The sequence below is a fragment of the Diceros bicornis genome, chromosome 14 (assembly GCF_020826845.1).
Source record: "Diceros bicornis minor isolate mBicDic1 chromosome 14, mDicBic1.mat.cur, whole genome shotgun sequence".
NCBI classification, from domain to species: Eukaryota; Metazoa; Chordata; class Mammalia; order Perissodactyla; family Rhinocerotidae; genus Diceros; species Diceros bicornis.
This window is the reverse complement of record NC_080753.1, coordinates 36,072,697-36,093,546: the sequence shown is the minus strand read 5'-3', so window position 1 is coordinate 36,093,546 and position 20,850 is coordinate 36,072,697. Positions and strand designations below refer to the sequence as shown.

Sequence of the window (20,850 nt, the reverse complement as noted above, 5' to 3'; positions counted from 1 at the left end):
AGGTGGACGCGCTGGTGCGCGGCCAAGGTCCGGGTGCACTGGGGACACGGGAAGGTCCGCTCACCGGTGTGCGTGTGCTGGTGACGCCCCTAGTCCGAGCTGAAGCCAAAGCGCTTCCTGCACGGCGCGCACCAGCAAGGCCATTCGCCGTTGTCTCTCCGCAGCTGGCGCGTCAGGTCTGAGCTCCAGCTCAGGCACTGGTTGCACTGTGGACATTGGAAAGGCTTCTCGCCGCCGTGCCTGCGCTTGTAGCGGTTCACGTTGAAGCGGTGGCTGAAGCCCTTGCCACACTCCAGGCACTGATACGGTTTGGCGGGTCTGGAGGAGAAAGAAGTCGCCAGGGACAGTCAGTGGCAGTGCAGGGGATCAGTTCCTTGCCCTCCGAGGTGCGCCAGTAGAGAACCTTATCAGAAGGCTCCCCAGAGACGTCGTCCCCACTGGGCTAGGCTGGGGAAAGGAGTCCCCAGAGGTCGCCGGCCTCACAGCCCTCCCTCGGCAGGGTAGGGGTTTCAGGCATGTCACCTGTGGGGGAAAGTAGAGGCCAGAGTTAGAGATGGGTGGAAGTGTGCTCGAGTGCAAATTAGGAGATTTGTGCCCTAGTATTGAGGCTAATATTGACCCATTGAGCGAATCACTCAGTATCTCTAAGCCTTCTTCCTCATCTGTAAAATGGGGGAAACTGGCCACACTTAACAGGTCTCTTAGGGTGATTAAGTAGTTGCTTAATAAATATTTGCTGGATGGAGCAGTTGAAAAAATAAAAAGATAAAGTGATACACACATTCATGGTGTCCACAATGCTTCAAACTCCATGATCTGGCTTCTCAGCAGAAACTCAGACAATTCAAAAACAAAATCAATGTACAGTTATCTCTACTTGGTTTTAGCAGGTTTAATTTCCTGATTCTGTCTGGCTCATAGTCATTTGGGGGGTGGAGGAGGACTTCCAGTGGGGCTGAGTGAGGCACGCATTTAGCAAATACTCTTACCAACAATAGAACTTGACAAATTTGTCAAAAACAGCCATGCAAGGACTCTGGAAATTGACCAAAGGCCTCCAATAAATTGAGAAGCATTTATTCAAGAATATTTTCTAAACCTCAGCAAAAACAGTGAGAAGCTGTGGCATTTTAACCTGGATCTCTCCCCATCACCCACCCAGCTCTCTGGCCCCAAAGTTCTCCCAGGGAAGGGCAGGCCATGAAGATCAGCAAGAAAAGGGCTGACTTTATTTGCAGCAGAACAGAGAAAATACTACGTGCAGGGAGCTGTCAAAATAATAGCAATCTCAGTAGCAAACAATCAGGGAAGGCCAACATCTTATCTACCCCAAGATCTACATACTGACTGAGGAAAGCAAGCAACCTACAGACCAGCCAGCAATTTAACAGGCAGATCTGGAGAACAAGACATCCAAAGTGGTCCTTGATAAGATCCTACATTTCTTTCATGATCTGAAGGCTGTGCACATGTACAAGGCTACACATACTAGCAAACTACTCACCTCAGACTGAATGTGAGACCTTACAAACACAGAAAGTAAAAGCCAAAAAAACTTACAAACTGCCTGAAATTTGAACGCATTCTCCAAGCCACACAGATCCATCAATAAAGGATCCATCAATAAAAGATGGAAGACTTAATGGCTCAAGCACAACATCTACCCAAGCTTTGGCTAACCGATAAACTATGCTGACCCCAGGGCGACCTCTAAGAGGCAAGCGTTAAAAATGAAACAAGAATTAGGAAACACTGTGGCCAACACAGAAGGAAAAGAAACCCCACAGAACTAGTCCAGGAAAGTTACCAAGCAAATAAAAAGACAGCAACAACCACCACCCTTGGAATTGGGATTCAGATTTGCTACATTATCTAAAATATCCAGTAATCAACAAAAAATTGTAAGACATGCAGAGAAACAGGAAAGTGTTACCAGTATACAAGAAAATAACAATCAACATAACTGTCTCTGAGGTAGCCCACATGTTAGATGTAACAAAGACACCAAAGCAGCTATTATAAATATGTTCAGAAAACTAAAGGGAGAATTAAAGAGTTTTTTAACTGTGATAACAATGTCTGATCACATACAGAATATCAATAAACAGATAAAAATCACGAAAAAAGAACTAAATGAAAATTCTGGAAATGAAAAGTACAATAACAGAAAGAAAAAAAAAAAAGTAGATTTGAGCTGGCATAACAAATAATAAGCAAACCTGAAGATAGATCAATAGAAACTATCCATTTTGAAGAACAGTAAGAAGAATAAAAACAAAAGAAAAGTTACTCATCAAATACAAAGGATCGTCATAAAATTAACAACCAATTTTTCATCAGAAATCATGGAGACCAGAAGGCAGGAAGGTAACATATTTAAAGTGCTGAAAGAAAAAAAATGTCAACCAAGTAGTCTACATCTGGCAAAATTATCCTTCCAAAATGCTAGAGAGGGTCTGGCCCAGTGGCGTAGTGGTTAAGTTCATGAGCTCTGCTTTGGTGGCCTGGGGTTCACAGGTTCAGACCCCTGGCATGGACCTACGCACTGCTCATGAAGCCATGCTGTGGCAGGCATCCTGTGTATAAAGTAGAGGAAGATGGGTACGGATGTTAGCCCAAGGCCAATCTTCCTCAGCAAAAAGAGGAGGATTGGCAACAGATTTTAGCTCAGGGCTAATCTTTATCACACACACACACAAAAAATGATGGAGAAATTAAGACCTTCTAAAATAAACAAAAACTAAAGGAGTTTGTAGCTAGAAGACCTGCTCTATAAGAAATGCTATAGGGAGTTCTTTAGACTGAAATGAAAGAACAGCAGATGGTAACTAGAAGCTATATGAAAAAATAAAGATCTCTGGTAAAAGTAACTACATAGGTAAATATAAAAGCTAGTACTATTATATTTTTTTGTTTCTAACTCCTCTTTTTGTATCCTATATGATTTAAAAGAAAAAAGCCTAAAACAATCATTATGAGTCTATACATATAATGTATATTTAATTTATGACAATAACAACATAAAAGGTGGGGTGATAGAGGTGGATAGGAGCAGAGTCAATGCATGCCACTGAAGCTAAATTGTTGTCAGTTCAAATTGGATTGCTTTAAGTTTACTATGTTAATTGTAATCCCTATGGTAACCACTAAGAAAATAATTAAATACCCATGGGTCAAAAAGGAAATCACAAGAGAAATAGAGAATATTTTGAAGTGAATGAAAATGAATACATGGCATATCAAAATTTATGGATGCAGCTAAAGAGTGCTTGAGTGTAAAATTATAGCTGTGGATGCCTATATTAGAAAAAAATTCCTATTTAATAACATAAGTTCCCACCTTATGAATCTAGAAAAAGAAGCGCACATTAAACCCAAGGCAAGATAAAGGACAGAAATAATGAAGATTGGATGAGAAATCAATAAAATACAAAAACAATAAAGAAAATTAATTAACATAAAAGTTTGTTCTTTGAAAAAGTCAACAAAATCTATAAACCTTTAGCTAAACTAACCAAGGAAAATCTGATAAGATACAAATTACCAAAATGAGGTATGAAAAAGGTAACATTACCAACCCTACAGAAATTAAAAGGATAATTAGGGACTATTATGAACAACTTTATGCCAACAAATTAGAAAAATGAACCAATTAAATGGACAAATTTCTAAAAAGACGCAAATTACAAAAACTGACTCAAGAAGAAATAGAAAATCTGACTAGAACTATAACAAATAAAGATGAATTCATAATTTTAAATTTTCCCCAAAAGAAAAGCCGAGGCCCAGATGACTTCACTGGTCTATTGTATCAAATATGTAAAGAAAAAAATCCTTCACAAATTCTTCCACAGGAGAGTAGGAAGAAACACGGCCAAACTTTTCTATGAGGCCAGTATTATCCTGATACCCCAAAGCCAAAAAACATCACAAAGAAAGACAACTAAATCCCAATATCCCTCATGAATACTCATACAAAGATCTTCAACAAAATATTTGCAAACCAAATCCAATAACATAGAGAAAAGATTATACACCGTGGCAGAGTGGGATTTATCCCAGGAGTGGAAATTTGGTTTAACATCCAACCATCAATATTGTAATATACCATATTAATACAATAAGGAACAAAAACCACAAGATCACCTCAACAGAGGTGGAAAAACATTTGTCAAAATCCTGTATCCATTCATGTCTTAAAACTCTTAACAAAGTAGAAATAGAAGAGAACAACCTCAACCTGATAAAGGAAATATTAAAAAACTATAACCAACACCATATTTCATGGTGAAAATCAGAATGTTTTCCCCTTAAGATCAGGTGTGGATGGTGAGGCTCTTCACTCTCACCACTGTCATTTAGCATGGAGGATCTAGCAGTATTATCAGGGAAGAAGAAATAAAAATTAGCCTGTCAAAAAACTGACTTTTTTGACAAATGACATAATTCTGTAAGTAGAAAATCTTACAAAATGCACAAAAATAAATACAAACTAATAAATGAGTTCAGCAAAGTCACAGAATAGAAGATAAACATACAAAAACGAATGGTATTCCTACAAATGGACAATGACCAACCTGAAATAAAAGTAAGACAGTTCTATTCACAATAACATCAAAAAGAATAAGAGCAAAAGCTGCACACTGAAAACTATAAAACGTTGCTGAGAGAAATTAAAGATCTGTTTATCTGACTTATTAAAGATAAATGGAGAGACACTCCACGTCTGTGGATTGAACGATTCATTATGAAGATGGCAAGTCTCCTCAAATTAATCTGTAGATTAAATGTAACCCTTATCAAAATCCCAGCAGGCTTTTTGGCAGAAATTGACAAGCTAATCTTAAAACTTATATGGAAATGCAAAGAATCCAGAATAGTCAAACAATTCTGAAAAAGAATAAAGTTGAAGAGCTTCCACTTCCCAATTTCAAAATTCACTATAAAGCTACAGTAATCAAGACAGACTGGCAGTAGCTTAAGGATACACATATAGATCAATGGAACAGAAATGAGAGTCTAGAAATAAATCCTTGTATTTACGGTCAACTTGTCACTGACTAGGTGCCCAAAGGAACTCAAGGGTGAGTTTGGAAGCATTTAACTGTTTTTCCAAATTGTTTTTTTCCCTTTTGTTATGTTAAGGACATGCAACCACCAACCACCCTGAACCAGACCAAGCCTCACCACAAGAGCTATGCCCATGACCTTTGCCTTATTTTTAATGCTAACACCTCTCCAGGAGGAGCTTGGGCCTTATTACCATAACCTGCAGTGTACTGGAAGCATGTTTTCCAACTGAGCCTGCACAAGAGAATACCCGCGGCTCCCTTTTGAATATTCATTCCCAATCTGAAATAAAAGTTCCTTGCCTTCCTTTGTTCCACGACACCATGACTTTGGAAATGATTCCTCATGGCCTCCTATTTGCTGCAAATACACTTTACTTTGTAAGACAATTTCCACTGGTGTGGAGTCATATTTAACTCACCAGGAGGCGAACCCACTGGGTTTGGTAACAAACTGATTTTTGGCAAAAGTACCAAGATAATTCAATGAGAAAAGAACAGTCCTTTCAACAAATGATATTAGGAAAATTGGATATCCACATGCAAATAGATGAATTTAGACCCTTACCTCACATCACATATAAAAATTAACTTAAAATGGATATCAGACCTAAATATAAAAGCTAAAACTAAAACTTTTAGAAGAAAATATAGGAGAAAATCTTCATGACCTTAGTTTAGGTAACAGTTTCTTGGATATGACACCAAAAGGATGAAACGGAAAAAAAAATAGAAAAAGAATTTGATAAAGTCGATCTTCATCGAAATTAAAACCTTTTGCACTTCAAAAGACACCATTAAGAAAATGAAAAGACAAGCCAAAGACTGGGCAAAAAATGCTTGCAAATCATGTATTTGATAAGGGATTTGTACCTAGAATATATAAAGAACTCTTACAATTCAATAATATGAATACCAATAACCCAATTTTAGAATGGGCAAAAGATTTGAATAGACACTTTACCAAAGAAGATACGCAAATGGCTAATAAGCAAATGGAAAATGCTCAGCATCATTAGTCATTAGGAAAATGAAAACTGAAACCACTTCATACCACTTAACAAGTGTTGGTAAGAATGTGGAGAAACTAGAACCCACATACATTGCTAGTGAAAATGTAAAATGATACAGCCACTATGAAAACAGTTTGGCAGTCTTTTAAAAGGTACTATTCCATTTTTACGAAATGTCCACAAAAGGCAAATCTATAGAAACAACTACAGCAAAGTTGCAGGGTACAAAATCAATCTACAAAAATCAGTTGCATTTCTATATGCTAATAATGAACTAACAGAAAGAGAGCTCAAAAAGATAATACCATTTACAATTGCATCAAAAAGAATAAAATACCTAGGAATAAATCTTACCAAGGAGGTGAAGGACCTATACAATGAGAACTACAAGACATTATTGAGGGAAATCCACGATGACATAAAGAAATGGAAAGATATCCCATGCACGTGGATTGGAAGAATAAACATAGTTAAAATGTCTATATTACCTAAAGCAATCTACAGATTCAATGCAATCCCAATCAGAATCCCAATGACATTCTTCACAGAAATAGAAAAAAGAATACTAAAATTTATATGGGGCAACAAAAGACCCCGAATAGCTAAAGAAATCCTAAAGAAAAAGAACAAAGCAGGAGGCATCACAATTCCTGACTTCAAAACATACTACAAAGCAATAGTAATCAAAACAGCATGGTACTGGTACAAAAACAGACACACAGATCAATGGAACAGAATTGAAAGCCCAGAAATAAAACCACACATATACGGACAGCTAATTTTCGACAAAGGTGCTAAGGACATGCAATGGAGAAAGGAAAGTCTCTTCAATAAATGGTGTTGGGAAAACTGGACATCCACATGCAAAAGAATGAAAGTGGACCATGTGCTATCGCCATTCACAAAAATTAACTCAAAATGGATCAAAGACCTGAAGGTGAGACCTGAAACTATAAAACTCATAGAAGAAAATATAGGCAACACACTATTTGACATTGGGTTTAAAGGAATCTTTTCGGATGACATGCCTACCCAGACTAGGGAAACTAAAGAAAAAATAAACAAGTGGGACTTTATCAGACTAAAGAGCTTTTATAAGACAAATGAAATCAGAATCAAGATGAACAAACAACCAACCAGCTGGGAGAGAATATTTGCAAAACATACATCTGACAAGGGGTTGATCTCCATAATATATAAAGAACTCACACAATTGAACAACAAAAAAACAAACAACCCGATCAAAAAATGGGCAGAGGAAATGAACAGACACTTCTCCAAGGAAGATATACAGATGGCCAATAGGCACATGAAAAGATGCTCAACATCACTAATCATCAGGGAAATGCAAATCAAAACAACACTAAGATACCACCTCACGCCCCTTAGAATGGCTATAATCACCAAGACAAAAAACAACAAATGTTGGAGAGGATGTGGAGAAACAGGAACCCTCATACACAGCTGGTGGGAATGCAAATTGGTGCAGCCTCTATGGAAAACGGTATGGAGATTCCTCAAAGAATTAAAAATAGAGATGCCCTATGATCCAGCCATCCCACTACTGGGAATCTATCCAACGCACCTGAAATCAACAATCCAAAGAGGCTTATGCACCCCTATGTTCATTGCAGCATTATTCACCATAGCCAAGAAGTGGAAGCAACCTAAGTGTCCCTCGACTGACGATTGGATTAAGAAAATGTGGTATATATATACAATGGAATACTACTCAGCCAAAAAAAAGACAAAATCGTCCCATTTGCAACAACATGGATGGGCCTGGAGCGTATTATGTTAAGTGAAATAAGCCAGAAAGAGAAAGACAAACACTGTATGATCTCACTCATATGTGGAATATAAACCAACACATGGACAGAGAAAACTGGACTGTGGTTACCCGGGAAGTGGGGGTGGGGGGTGGGCACAAGGGGTGAAGGGAGTCATATATGGGGTGATGGACAAACAAAAATGTACAACCCAAAATTTCACAATGTTAGAAACCATTAAAATATCAATAAAAATCAAAAAAAAAAAAAAAAAAAAAAAAGGCAAATCTATAGAAACAGAAAGTAAAATAGTAGTTGCCTGGGGCTGGGAGTGGGAATGAAGAGTGACTACAAAATGGTCACAAGGGATCTTTCGGGGGTGATGGAACTGTTCTAAAATTGGATTGTGGTGATGATTTACAACTCTTTCAATTTACCATAATTCATTGAATTGTACATTTAAAATGGGTGAATTTTATGGTATGTAAGTTATACCTCAACAGAACTCTTGTTTAACAAAGAAATATTTCTAAGGTCCATTTTAGCTCCAACATTTCTACAACTTTAAGAAGTAGAATTGTTACCACCCAAAAAGGGGTTCGTCTGCCCACCGCAAGACATGCTGATAGTCAAGAAGCAAGGTGGTAGGAAAGAAAGGACTTTTTATTACAGCTTGCTAGCAAGGGGGAAGATGGCTGACTCATGTTCGAAAAAACCATCTTACAGAACAAAGATTACAGGCCAGTTATATAGGAGGCGGCTCTCCAGGTGCAGGAGACATCTACTCTCTGGGTGGGGCATCCATCTGACCTCCAGATGGCGGCAGACATCTGACCTTAGTTCCTGATAGTCTTTGGTTTTACTGGATATGCATCAGAGACCAGAGCAACGCCCTCTACTCTGATCCTTCAGTTGTCCTTGGTAGTGGCTATCAGCATAGACTCTCTGCCCAGGGGTCATCACATTCCTAAGGAACTCAAGAGAACAAAGTTATCGACTTACTGCAGCTGGGAGGGGCCATAAAATCCCCAGAGCATGTCTGGTCTAGTTAACCAGAGGCCATTCAAAGTTACAATATGGTTTCTTTTCTACAATATGGCTTCCCTTATGTCAACCTTGTGTTGAGCCGGTACCAGAATAAGTTTACATTTCCAGGACACAGGGCACTGGCTTTGGATGGGTGGAGCGGCCTAGAGTGGGGTGGTGAGGAGATGCCAGATAAAGATTCAGACCACCACATAAAATCCAGGAATTGATGGATCCACACACAAACCATTGAAAGTTGATGCACTTCTCCAAATCACCATGGTCAGAAGCAGTAATGAAGAGATCCCAAACCAGAAGCTGATGTACAATGTTTACTATCTGGCTCTGGAATTTGTTTTTCCTCTTACATGAGTACCAGTGTAGCTGATATTTGGGGACCAATACCTTTAAAAAGCAGCAAAGCCTCACCAAATGACGCCCTAACAGAGGAGCTACTAGGAAATGGTCTCATTTCCACATGTGGGCCCATCTTCATCAACACTGCCTCACACATTTCCTACACACAAGGAGATAGTTTCATCTTTTAATTTACAAGGTCTTTCCTTCTAGGTCTAAGGTCCTACTGGACCACAGGATACAAAAAAATGATTCTGAAGTCAACAGATGATAGAATCATAAAAAGTAGGGGACAAATCCAATTTGAACTTGGAAGAAATATTTTTCCATGGCATATTCTTCCCTAAGAGTTAACACCACAGTCAGCTTTAGCTTATGTTTAGTGAGGGGAGAGGCAATATATCTTAGAAGATGAGAGCACAAGTTCTGGAGTCAGACCATTCATATCCCAGCTCCACCACTGACTGGCTCTGACTAGCTCATCTCTATGATGATAATAGTAATATCTAACTCGTAAATAGTTGGAAATCTAAAATGAGTTAATATGCTTAAAGTTCTTTAAACAATTCTTAGCCGATAGTAAATATTACACAAATGTTTGCTATTATTTTGACTCTAAAACATGTTGAGATAAGATATGCTAAAAAAAAACCCTCAGGCTGATGTGGTGAGTTTTTATTTATTTATTTATTTATTTATTTATTATTTTTTGTGAGGAAGATCAGCCCTGAGCTAACATCCATGCTAATCCTCCTCTTTTTGCTGAGGAAGACCGGCTCTGAGCTAACATCTATTGCCAATCCTCCTCCTTTTTTTTCCCCCCCAAAGCCCCAGCAGATAGTTGTATGTCATAGTTGCACATCCTTCTAGTTGCTGTATGTGGGACACGGCCTCAGCATGGCCGGAGAAGCGGTGCGTAGGTGCACACCCGGGATCCAAACCCAGGCCACCAGTAGTGGAGCACGTGCACTTAACCCCTAAGCCATGGGGCCGGCCCTGATGTGGTGAGTTTGTTTCAAACATAGTAATAAACCATGTTCCAAAGCCAAATAGAAACTACTTTTTTACTTTTGAACATTTTATCTTATCTATGTCTTAGGCTATCTTTGCAATAGATTAGCATGAAGACTGGGAAGGTGGCTCAATTTACTACATCTAATATGTACAATTTGGTTTTGAGTTCCTCTAAACCTATGCATGAGCTATGGGACTCCCAAACAAAAATGAGACAGAAACACACATATAACTATACAACTATAAACACATATATACACCAATAGACATGCATACACAGATGATCTCTATAAATAAGGATGAGATACTTGGAGTTCTCTCAGTAGCCTAGTGGGCAATGATAGGGCTAGGGGATGCCTGTAGAACAGTTTTTAGCTGTTTAAAAATAAGAAGTCATCCATGATTGTATATATAGAAAACCCTAAAGAATCTGTTGGAAAACTATTAGAAACAATCAACAACTACAGCAAAGTTGCAGGGTACAAAATCAATCTACAAAAATCAGTTGCATTTCTATATGCTAATAATGAACTAACAGAAAGAGAGCTCAAAAAGATAATACCATTTACAATTGCATCAAAAAGAATAAAATACCTAGGAATAAATCTTACCAAGGAGGTGAAGGACCTATACAATGAGAACTACAAGACATTATTGAAAGAAATCCATGATGACATAAAGAAATGGAAAGATATCCCATGCATGTGGATTGGAAGAATAAACATAGTTAAAATGTCTATATTACCTAAAGCAATCTACAGATTCAATGCAATCCCAATCAGAATCCCAATGACATTCTTCACAGAAACAGAAAAAAGAATACTAAAATTTATATGGGGCAACAAAAGACCCCGAATAGCTAAAGAAATCCTAAAGAAAAAGAACAAAGCAGGAGGCATCACAATCCCTGACTTCAAAACATACTACAAAGCAATAGTAATCAAAACAGCATGGTACTGGTACAAAAACAGACACACAGATCAATGGAACAGAATTGAAAGCCCAGAAATAAAACCACACATATACGGACAGCTAATTTTCGACAAAGGTGCTAAGAACATGCAATGGAGAAAGGAAAGTCTCTTCAATAAATGGTGCTGGGAAAACTGGACAGCCACATGCAAAAGAATAAAAGTGGACCATGTGCTATCGCCATTCACAAAAATTAACTCAAAATGGATCAAAGACCTGAAGGTGAGACCTGAAACTATAAAACCCATAGAAGAAAATATACGCAACACACTATTTGACATTGGTTTTAAAGGAATCTTTTCAGATGACATGCCTACCCAGACTAGGGAAACTAAAGAAAAAATAAACAAGTGGGACTTTATCAGATTAAAGAGCTTTTATAAGACAAATGAAACCAGAATCAAGATGAACAGACAACCAACCAGCTGGGAGAGAATATTTGCAAAACATACATCAGACAAGGGGTTGATCTCCATAATATATAAAGAACTCACACAATTGAACAACAAAAAAACAACCCGATGAAAAAATGGGCAGAGGAAATGAACAGACACTTCTCCAAGGAAGATATACAGATGGCCAATAGGCACATGAAAAGATGCTCAACATCACTAATCATCAGGGAAATGCAAATCAAAACAACACTAAGATACCACCTCATGCCCGTTAGAATGGCTATAATCACCAAGACAAAAAACAACAAACGTTGGAGAGGATGTGGAGAAACAGGAACCCTCATACACAGCTGGTGGGAATGCAAATTGGTGCAGCCTCTATGGAAAACGGTATGGAGATTCCTCAAAGAATTAAAAATAGAGATGCCCTATGATCCAGCCATCCCACTACTGGGAATCTATCCAACGCACCTGAAATCAACAATCCAAAGAGGCTTATGCACCCCTATGTTCATTGCAGCATTATTCACCATAGCCAAGACGTGGAAGCAACCTAAGTGTCCCTCGACAGACGATTGGATTAAGAAAATGTGGTATATATATACAATGGAATACTACTCAGCCATAAAAAAAGACAAAATCGTCCCATTTGCAACAACATGGATGGGCCTGGAGCGTATTATGTTAAGTGAAATAAGCCAGAAAGAGAAAGACAAACACTGTATGATCTCACTCATATGTGGAATATAAACCAACACATGGACAGAGAAAACTGGACCGTGGTTACCAGGGGCAGTGGGGGTGGGGGTGGGGGCGGGGGGTGGGAGGTGGGGGGTGAGGGGTGGGCACAAGGGGTGAAGGGAGTCATATATATGGTGATGGACAAACAAAAATGTACAACCCAAAATTTCACAATGTTAGAAACCATTAAAACATCAATAAAAAAAATAATAAAAAAAAATAAAAATAAGAAGTCATCAAATGCATGACCTCTCCCTTAGCATGAGGCACAAAAACATGCACAAAAAGATTCATGCATACACCCACACACTATATACAAGGATAATCTATATATTTACCACTCACTCAACATGATCTCAGATGTGTGGCAAATCAGTGAGTCTGCCACACTACTGCCAGTGACCAATTGGAGCCAAGAAGTGCTGAAGACACCAGAGTGTACCCGCTGCTGTCCCCAAGCCACATCACCTGCCAATGACACCACCAGACCTTTCTGGTTCCATATTTTCAGGATAGAAAGAACTTTGCCCCAAACTTCTCCCAACACTCAATCCAAGCTAACATATGTGGGCTTTAAAAATCTCCAAAGTGTCAAAAACATAGAGAGAGTGTGGAGTATCACCAGATGGGCCCAAGTTTAAATGAGCATGAAAATATTACTGGCCACCATTATCCAAAAAAATAAAAATACAAGAGCTGATCTTAGTAGACAGTTTGATTAAAAGAGCCTCAGAAGTTGACTGTGGGTCCACAGTACCTCCTATCACTGACATTCCCATTCTTAGAGACATTTTGGGCTACATAAAAAAGACGGACATTGTCTCTTGACCTATATTAAACTAACTTTTTTAAAAGTCTGTGAGGAATACACAAAAACATTGACAAGTTGTATCTGGGTAGTGGCATTATGGGTGTTTTAAAAATTTTTATGCTTTTTGTATTTGCCACTTTTATTCAATGAGCAGGCATCACATTTATAATTGGAAAAATACGTCTTATTTTTCAAAAATTGACAAGGTTACCTAGAAGGGCAAGGAGAAACCACTGCCTCTCCCTTATACCCCTGGAACAAATCTAAATCTACTTTACATTCCAAATGACATCTTTCTCAGGACATGCTGATAGAGCTCAGGAAGTGCACAGCTCCAGCACACAGTACATTCCATAAATGCTTGCTAAATGAACACAGCAAGAATTAGAAGACAATGAGATCTGGATGTTAGGGCTGTGAGGTATCCACAGATGAGTCTCCTTTAAAGGACTCAGAGATAGCTGTAAGTTGCATACAAACCCAGCAGATGAGAAGCCACATGTGGCAGCATGGGGACCCATGCAGAATGACAATCCCAGGGTGAGGAGGTATACATGGCAAATACATTTGAGAGCAGGGACTGATGACGTGAACAACAAGAGACAAAAGGGTATGGTTGGCAAAGTAGAATTTCCCAAAAAATGAACAATTGGATGAGCAGATTGGTAAGAGGGTATATGACAAAGGAAAAAAAAATAAAAAGTAAGTTTGCTTTGCCCCTCACCCAGTACCTTGTCCAAATACTGAAACTTTCCCTTCTGCTTTGTAACTATACTTTGGACCCAGCCCTCTCACCTGCAGGAAAGCCTGGAATAAGCCTTCTTGGGGCATCAAGAATCCATGGCTCCTCATCTTGCTCCTGCTGTGAGATTAGCTCAGGTTTAGGAAACAGGAATCCTAGTGGATCAATTAGAAGATCAAAAATTTCTTACTAAACTATCCACAGCTATTCTGCCCTGTAGTCTCTGTACCACGCCACTCTAAAAAACAAAATCCAGATAGTCATTCTTCAACTTGAACTACCACCCCTCCACCAAGTTACGTCCACCTTTCATATGTCCAACGTACATGTGGTCCATTTTACTCTCAAAATTCTAGAATGGATGCCTGTGGCCCATATAACAAAGTGTCATGGGTGATGAGGCTGGCTTCAAAGGTAGACTTGGGCCATGTAGTTCATTCAACTTGTCTAACAGCAATTTTTGTAACCACCTCCATCATCTCATCTTACCCTAACCTAGCCAGGCAGACTGGTCTATTTACCATCATCGAGTAAGTCCAGCTGCCTTTGAGTCTTTGGTCTCATGCTTCTTCCCGCCTGGAATAGCTTCATTGCTTCTCCTCTCTCCATACCTAATTATTTCTAGTCATCTTACAGCAGCTCCCTCCCTCATGAAGCCATCCTCGACCACCCCACTTCACATAACATTTATTCTCTAGACCAGTGCTTCTCAAACTATCTGTGGGGAAGGACCAGGGGTTTGTTTTGTTTTGTTCTTTTGGTCAATGAGATGAGTCCACTGGTCCTAGGCTTGGATGCTGTGGCAATGTCAAATTGCTATAAAAGTTACTAAATGCTTTCTCTCAATTTATCTACTTATCCCATCACAAACTGATAACAAACAGTTCACAGACTGGTACTGGTCCACAGACAACACTGTGAGTAGCACTGCTCTAGAACACTCATTTGCCATTGAGCATACTCAGCCTTATGTGTACAACTGGTGGTTTTTCTGTATGGACCTCCTGTCTTACCAGCCAGAAGGTAACCTCCAGGTAGGCAGAGGCCATGTCTTATCTGTGAATACCTCACCCCAAAATGTAATGTGTGTTGGCTGGCTGATGGCAGATCCATAGAGGATTCTGGGGGAAGTTTGGGATTTGAAGTAAAGAAAAATGTGATGGAAATCAACTAGATCCTTCTATTATAACCTTGTTATCAATATAAGAAAGATAATATTGGACTGGTAAACCAAGGATCTGATTAAAGTTGTTATAACTCTCAGCTTCCTTGATCCTCAAAGCCTCAACCTCCTCATAGCACCCACTAAAAGTTGTGCCTATAAAGGTAGTGAGATAACTACCTGAAGACTGACTGACCCAGAAGTCTCCATCTCCCCAACCAGGCTCATGTCTCCCATTCCCAGGCCTTTTTATTCTACACAGCCCATTAGTGTAGCTGGATTTCCCATCATATCCCACCAGACTATTTAGGAAACAAAAATGTGTATGTAATAAAAATGTAATGGAGAGAAAGGAGTGTTATATGCATTTGGGTGAGAGTAGAGGCTGAACGCTTCATGGCTAAGAAGGGAGTGAGAGAGAGAAAGAAAAGAGAAGAAAGTGTGGAGGAAAAATGAGAAAAACAAGAAGGAAGAACATAATGGAGGAATAGAGGGAGGAAAGGAGATATAGGCAAAAAGAATAAAAGGGATTAGTATTAAAGAAAAGAGAAATATGAATGAAAGCCTTCCCTGTTTTGCAAAACAGCTGGTGACAACCCATTTTTGCTAATGAATTTGTGGGTTCTGGTCTGAATGACAAAGGTTACTAAGTCTCCCAAAGACTTTTGTTATAATGGTCCTGACATGGCTTTCTAAATATCTTTAACAAATTAAGGAATATTGCTGCTTTAAAAGAGTCTAGATTTCTAGAAAGAGTTATACAGAGCTATTACTCATCGTTCTAAGTGCCCCCATATAAATATCTTCAGTTCCTAGAAAGTTTTTTGAGTGTAATACTAACCAAAAAACTTGCTGTATTATCAGATCACTCCAACATCAATCAGTAGCCCCTGATTTGGGGTCACAGAAGCAGTGGGGATGTTCTCAATGAGTAGTGCTGAAAATCACATGCAGCTAATGAAAAAGAATTTTGAAAACGGGAAGTGAAAGGAAGTCTCACCCACAGAAGTCAGATGTCTGTAGTTCTCCCACATAACACCCCTGTAGAGGGCCCTTTGCGCAAAGTCCAGACACCCCCACTCTTCCTGGGAGAAACTCACGGCCACCTCCTCAAATGTCAGCAGCCTCTGGAATGGCATGAGAACCCAAGAATGAGACCCTCAAACATGGAAGCGGCAGCAAGATACAAAGACACGGAGAGGAAGACGGCATGAGAAGCAGATAAAGGCATAGTGACCTAGAGAGAAAATGGGACCAAATGCAAGGAATATAAATTAAGTGCCCAGCATTGTTGAATAAACAGAACCATCGCATCACAGAGTTGTTAGGGCATTTGAGGAGAAAAGTGGGCTCATCTGGTCCAATCCCATGATTTTGGAAATGAGAAAATAAAAGCATAGAGTGGCTTAAATGTGTCCAAAGCCACAGAGCCACCTAGTGGCAGAGTCAGAATTAGGACTTAGGTCTCCTTTGGGCCAGCCAAGTTCTCTGGCCATTGTGTTCTTGTCTCTACTTGCTGAATGAACAATGAATGAATCCTCGCCCAGTTTCATCAAGAGACTTCAGTTGAAACTGTGGATTCAGAGAGAAATGAAGGGACCAGGCTTGTGAGATGGAGTAAAGGAAAAGAGATGGCTGAGTACAGGCCCAAAGAGCAAAAAGGAAAAAGAAAACACACACACAAACACACACACATGCGCGCGCGCACACACACACACACTCACCACAGAGATAGCAAAGAGGAAGAGGTGAAAAAAAAGATAGAAGGGGGAAGTAAAGAGGCCACCTTCTCACCTGAACCCCAGTTGCAGAGTGCATGGATGCCGTGGTTAGCCTGTTGAGGATGAAGATGGGGAAAGTTAAGCTGGGGGAGGCCATTAGAGAGATCTCCATGCTGAGCCCTCCACTCCCTTCTACCTCCCTAAACCTGACACCTAAGAACTATCTCCCTTACCCACATCTCTTCCCTACTGGCCTCCTGCTCTTGCCCCTGAGCAACCCCTGGCCTTCTTCAGCTCCCACCTGCCCTTTCCCTAATGCCTCCTCTTTCCAGCCTCTGTCTCCTGCCACTACCTTCCTTTACTTCCCCAGTCCCAGAGGACCCACTCTCTAAAGTGTGTCCCCAGCCCCTGGTGGTATCTGCTACCAGAGGTATCCTCCTTCCTTCCCTCTGCAGAACCGAAGTAGAAAGTGACTGGGGAGGGAGAGGTGCAGGCAGGTTGAAGCACTGAGTAGAGAAAGATTTAAAAAAAAAAAAAAACAGAGGAAAACTCACCGGCTCACAGGGAAAGCGTGTCTGTGCTCCCTGGGCCAGCCGTTTCCCGAGCTGGGGAGCAGATGGCCTGGCAGATCTCACTTCCCCAGCCTGCACGGGCCGGTTCCCGCCATGAGACTCTGCCCGTGGCAGCCCGGTCCCCCTGCCTCCTGCCTCCTCCCGAGCTCTCGGGGATTCACAGATCAGTGCCCCAGGGTGCGACAGGAGAGCACAGCGAATGGGGATCTCGCATAGGGGCCGGGAAAGGAATGTAGGATGCAGGAGTGGATACCGAATAGAGACAGAGCCTCCAACTCAGTCCAGGAAGCCGGAGTGCGTGTGCGTCAGGTCGGCTGTCAGCCTCTCTGCCTCTCTAGGATGTGTGCTCTCACTGGCCTTAACTCTTCCCAGTCAGTGTCGCCTAGGAAAAGGTAGGACGATGGAAGAAGGGAGAGGACTCCTGTGCAAGGGGCTGCTGAGATACAGGGGCCCTGGGTCCTCCTAAGACATAGAGGGAAGGAGGAGGAGGGGCACACCTGGCTTGCGGCTCCAGAGATTCCCAGGTTGGTGCGCTGGGTGCAGAGAAAAACAGGAAGTGGGAGTTAGGTGCCGACTTCCGCTTCAAAGATGCCACCCACTGCTCTATTCAACCTCCTTTCTTCTGGCTAACCGGTACCCTTCCTTCAAGTCTGCAAGTAATTATCAACGTCCCTCAGTGTGCCTCGTACTAAACATTCTTCGTGATCAGTAAACTCCCTTTGCCTTCCTTCTCCACTCAGCATCGCGTTTCTAACCTCCTAGCTCTCCCTCACCCTCGCCCAAACCCAGACCCACTCCTTCCCTCCCCTGTGGGCCTCCCTTCCTTGAGTCCCTCCTCACCACCCCCCACCATCCCACACCCTGCAGGAATGGGAAACATCAATCTGCCTCATCCACCATGAACACCACCACCACTGCCCACCAACGGCCATGTGTAGACATTTCCTAGATATATTTACTCTCCCTGCAGCCAGGGTTGACAATGTCACCTGCCAGGGGGCTGGGAAATCAAGCCATACTCTTTTTAGAAACCACTGATGGGTAGCAGAATATGCCATCCCAAAATATACCTCTTTGGCATATGGAATTATAGAGGACTCCTAAAAGAGAAAGACAAAATGGACTCTGCGTGGCTAACCCAGACCTAAAAGAAAGCAGAGTCAAGCAGCCATGCCAGGAACGAGGTGCAGTCATGCACTTTGTTCTCAGAAAAACCACAACTTGTACCTGAAATAGCGTTCCTTCCTGACAGATGGCCAGAAGACTGATAAGCTGATTTTAGAATGCCGGTATCTATAGGGGAACCAGCGAATCACCGGGCTTTCAAAACAATCCCTGTGGTCTATGGTTTTTGCCTTTATAAGCTCTGCCCTCCCACACCCACCCCAGAGCATGCTTTCGATTTGTCCTGGAGGCTGCAACTCCCTGGTTTGCAAACTGTATGAGCAATAAAACTTTTGTAACTAAATTCTTGTATTCCAGATATTTTTATTGACAGGCATAAGGATTATTTTGAGCCGATCGTTTTTGAGAAAGAGCAGACACAGAAGAAGCTCTGAACACTAAGTAGAATTTACCCTTTTATAAGAGACATTTATAAGGGAAATCTCCATTTGTAAAAGTGCCTCCCTCTCTGTACCAGATAGAGAAGGATGACTCTAAATCCCAAGAAACTCTTCTCAAGATACAGGGATCCAGACTTAAAATTGCATAACAACCTTACTCTTGTTACCGAACCAAGTGGACTCACCTCCTGGTGAGTTAAATAAGGCTCTACACCAGTGGAAGTTGTCTCACAAAGTAAAGTGTATTTGCAGCAAATAGGAGACCATGAGGAATCATTTCCAAAGTCATGGTGTCCCCAAACAAATGGAAGCAGGAACTTTTATTTCAATTGGGGAATGAATATTCAAAAGGGAGAGGGGAGTATTCTCTTGCACAGGCTCAGTTGGAGAGCATGCTTCCACATAATGAGGCCTAAGCTCCTCCTGGAGAGATCTTTGCATTAAAAATAAGGCAAAGGTCATGGGAGTAGCTCTTGTGGTGAGGCTTGGTCAGTTTCAGGATGGTTGGTGGTTACATCTCCTTAACAAAGAAAAGGAAAAGAAACAACTTGGGAAAACAGTTAATTGTTTCCAAACCCACCTTTGAGTATCTGGAGGCACCTAGTCAGTGACAAATCGCCCCTCTAGTTTTATCCTGCTCCTCATTCTTGAGCGGCACAGATTGAAGGTCCATCTTCTGCAACTGCTTCCTGCTGAGCATAGGCATTGCCATAGGGACCAGTAGAGGAGCAGCATTTCCAGAAAATCTCAAATAGGTTTGTGGGCCACTGGAGGCATAGCCACAAGTTGTTCATAACAACCATCTGTAATTTTATAGCCTCAATGTGTTTAGGATCTGGGCATACTTACCCTTCTCCCTCTAGATTCCCTCAGCTCTTTATAGTTGATGGTGTTCAGGGCAAACTGCCCCAGGAAGCACCACTCTGGTATGCGGATTATTTCGAGCTGAAGACAATAAGGACTCAGAGAGCTCAGGAAAAATATCTGAGTTTCCCCTCCCAAACTGCCTAAAAAATTTAAAACCAAAAAAAATCTGTTTTAGGAAGGGGTTATTATCATGACTGCTATAAAAGATAATTTAGGATAGAGGTTACAATAGAAAAGGCACCAACAAGCCCATCTTATCGGGAGTCCTGTCTCTCTGGCCACATTCTTTGGATGGCCCTGCGAGGAGTTGCCAGACAATCATTTACATTTATAAGGGAAATCTCCATTTGTAAAGGTATCTCCCTCTCTGTTTGGAGAAGAGAGGGGGGGTGAGCTCATTTCTAGTAACTTATCAATGTGGAAGATGAGGCCTTGGGGCTGTATAATAAACCTTACTCTTGTTTACTGTGCTTTAGTGGTAATCTCCTGTAATTGACTCCCCCACCCCCAAAATCCTCCTTTGTCATTGGCTGAAAATGATATTTAAGACGAGAATTTCTGCTATTGTGTTGAGAAACGCAGTGTCCCTGCTTTCTCCCATGTATACATGTTATTAAACTTGGTATTATTTTCTCCTGCTAACCTGTCTTGTTGATTATTTGGCCAGCCAGAAGAACTTTAAGGGAAAGGGCAGAGGGAGATTAGCCCTCTTCCCCCGACAGTTTTGGCGAGCCAGCCAGGAGAAGCACTGGCTGGTAAGTTGCCTTCTCTGGCTGGAAGACCTGCCTTCTCCCTGGACTACTGCAGATGATGAGATACGGGAACGCCTGACGAAAGCCGGCAAAAGGTAAGACTTCTTACCACGTCAGCCTCCCGGAATCTCTATCTGCGGAGTCCGGCGGAAGGAAGTGGTGAGAATTTTTTCTCTTTCTAAATTTAGATTGGCAGGAGAAAATATTTGGGAAACTAGTTTCTTGGGCTTTTAGTGACTCTTGGTTTAAATTTGGTAGAGTACTCTTGGTTTTTGATCTTGATCCCTTTTCCTCCCAGAGAT

General features: G+C 41.0%; 1 protein-coding gene across 5 annotated transcripts; it reads right to left on the bottom strand.

Moving 5' to 3' along the window:
- Nucleotides 1-402: 402 nt before the first annotated feature.
- On the bottom strand, nucleotides 403-18,082 carry LOC131413929 (zinc finger protein 789-like). 5 transcript variants are annotated; one of them, XR_009222067.1, is made up of 5 exons: nucleotides 17,347-18,082; nucleotides 16,866-16,905; nucleotides 16,072-16,198; nucleotides 13,963-14,147; nucleotides 403-522 (listed from the first exon to the last, which is right to left on the bottom strand). XR_009222067.1 is itself a non-coding variant. In XM_058554936.1 (5 exons), the coding sequence occupies exons 2-5, from the start codon at nucleotides 16,887-16,889 to the stop codon at nucleotides 443-445; spliced, it is 333 nt and encodes a 110-aa protein (XP_058410919.1). In that variant the 5' UTR covers nucleotides 16,890-16,905; nucleotides 17,347-18,082; the 3' UTR covers nucleotides 403-442. The 5 variants fall into 5 exon arrangements, 3 of the variants coding, with proteins under 3 accessions (XP_058410919.1, XP_058410921.1, XP_058410920.1); XM_058554936.1 differs by having other exon boundaries at nucleotides 13,963-14,064; XM_058554938.1 differs by having other exon boundaries at nucleotides 13,963-14,064; nucleotides 17,355-18,082.
- Nucleotides 18,083-20,850: the final 2,768 nt, after the last annotated feature.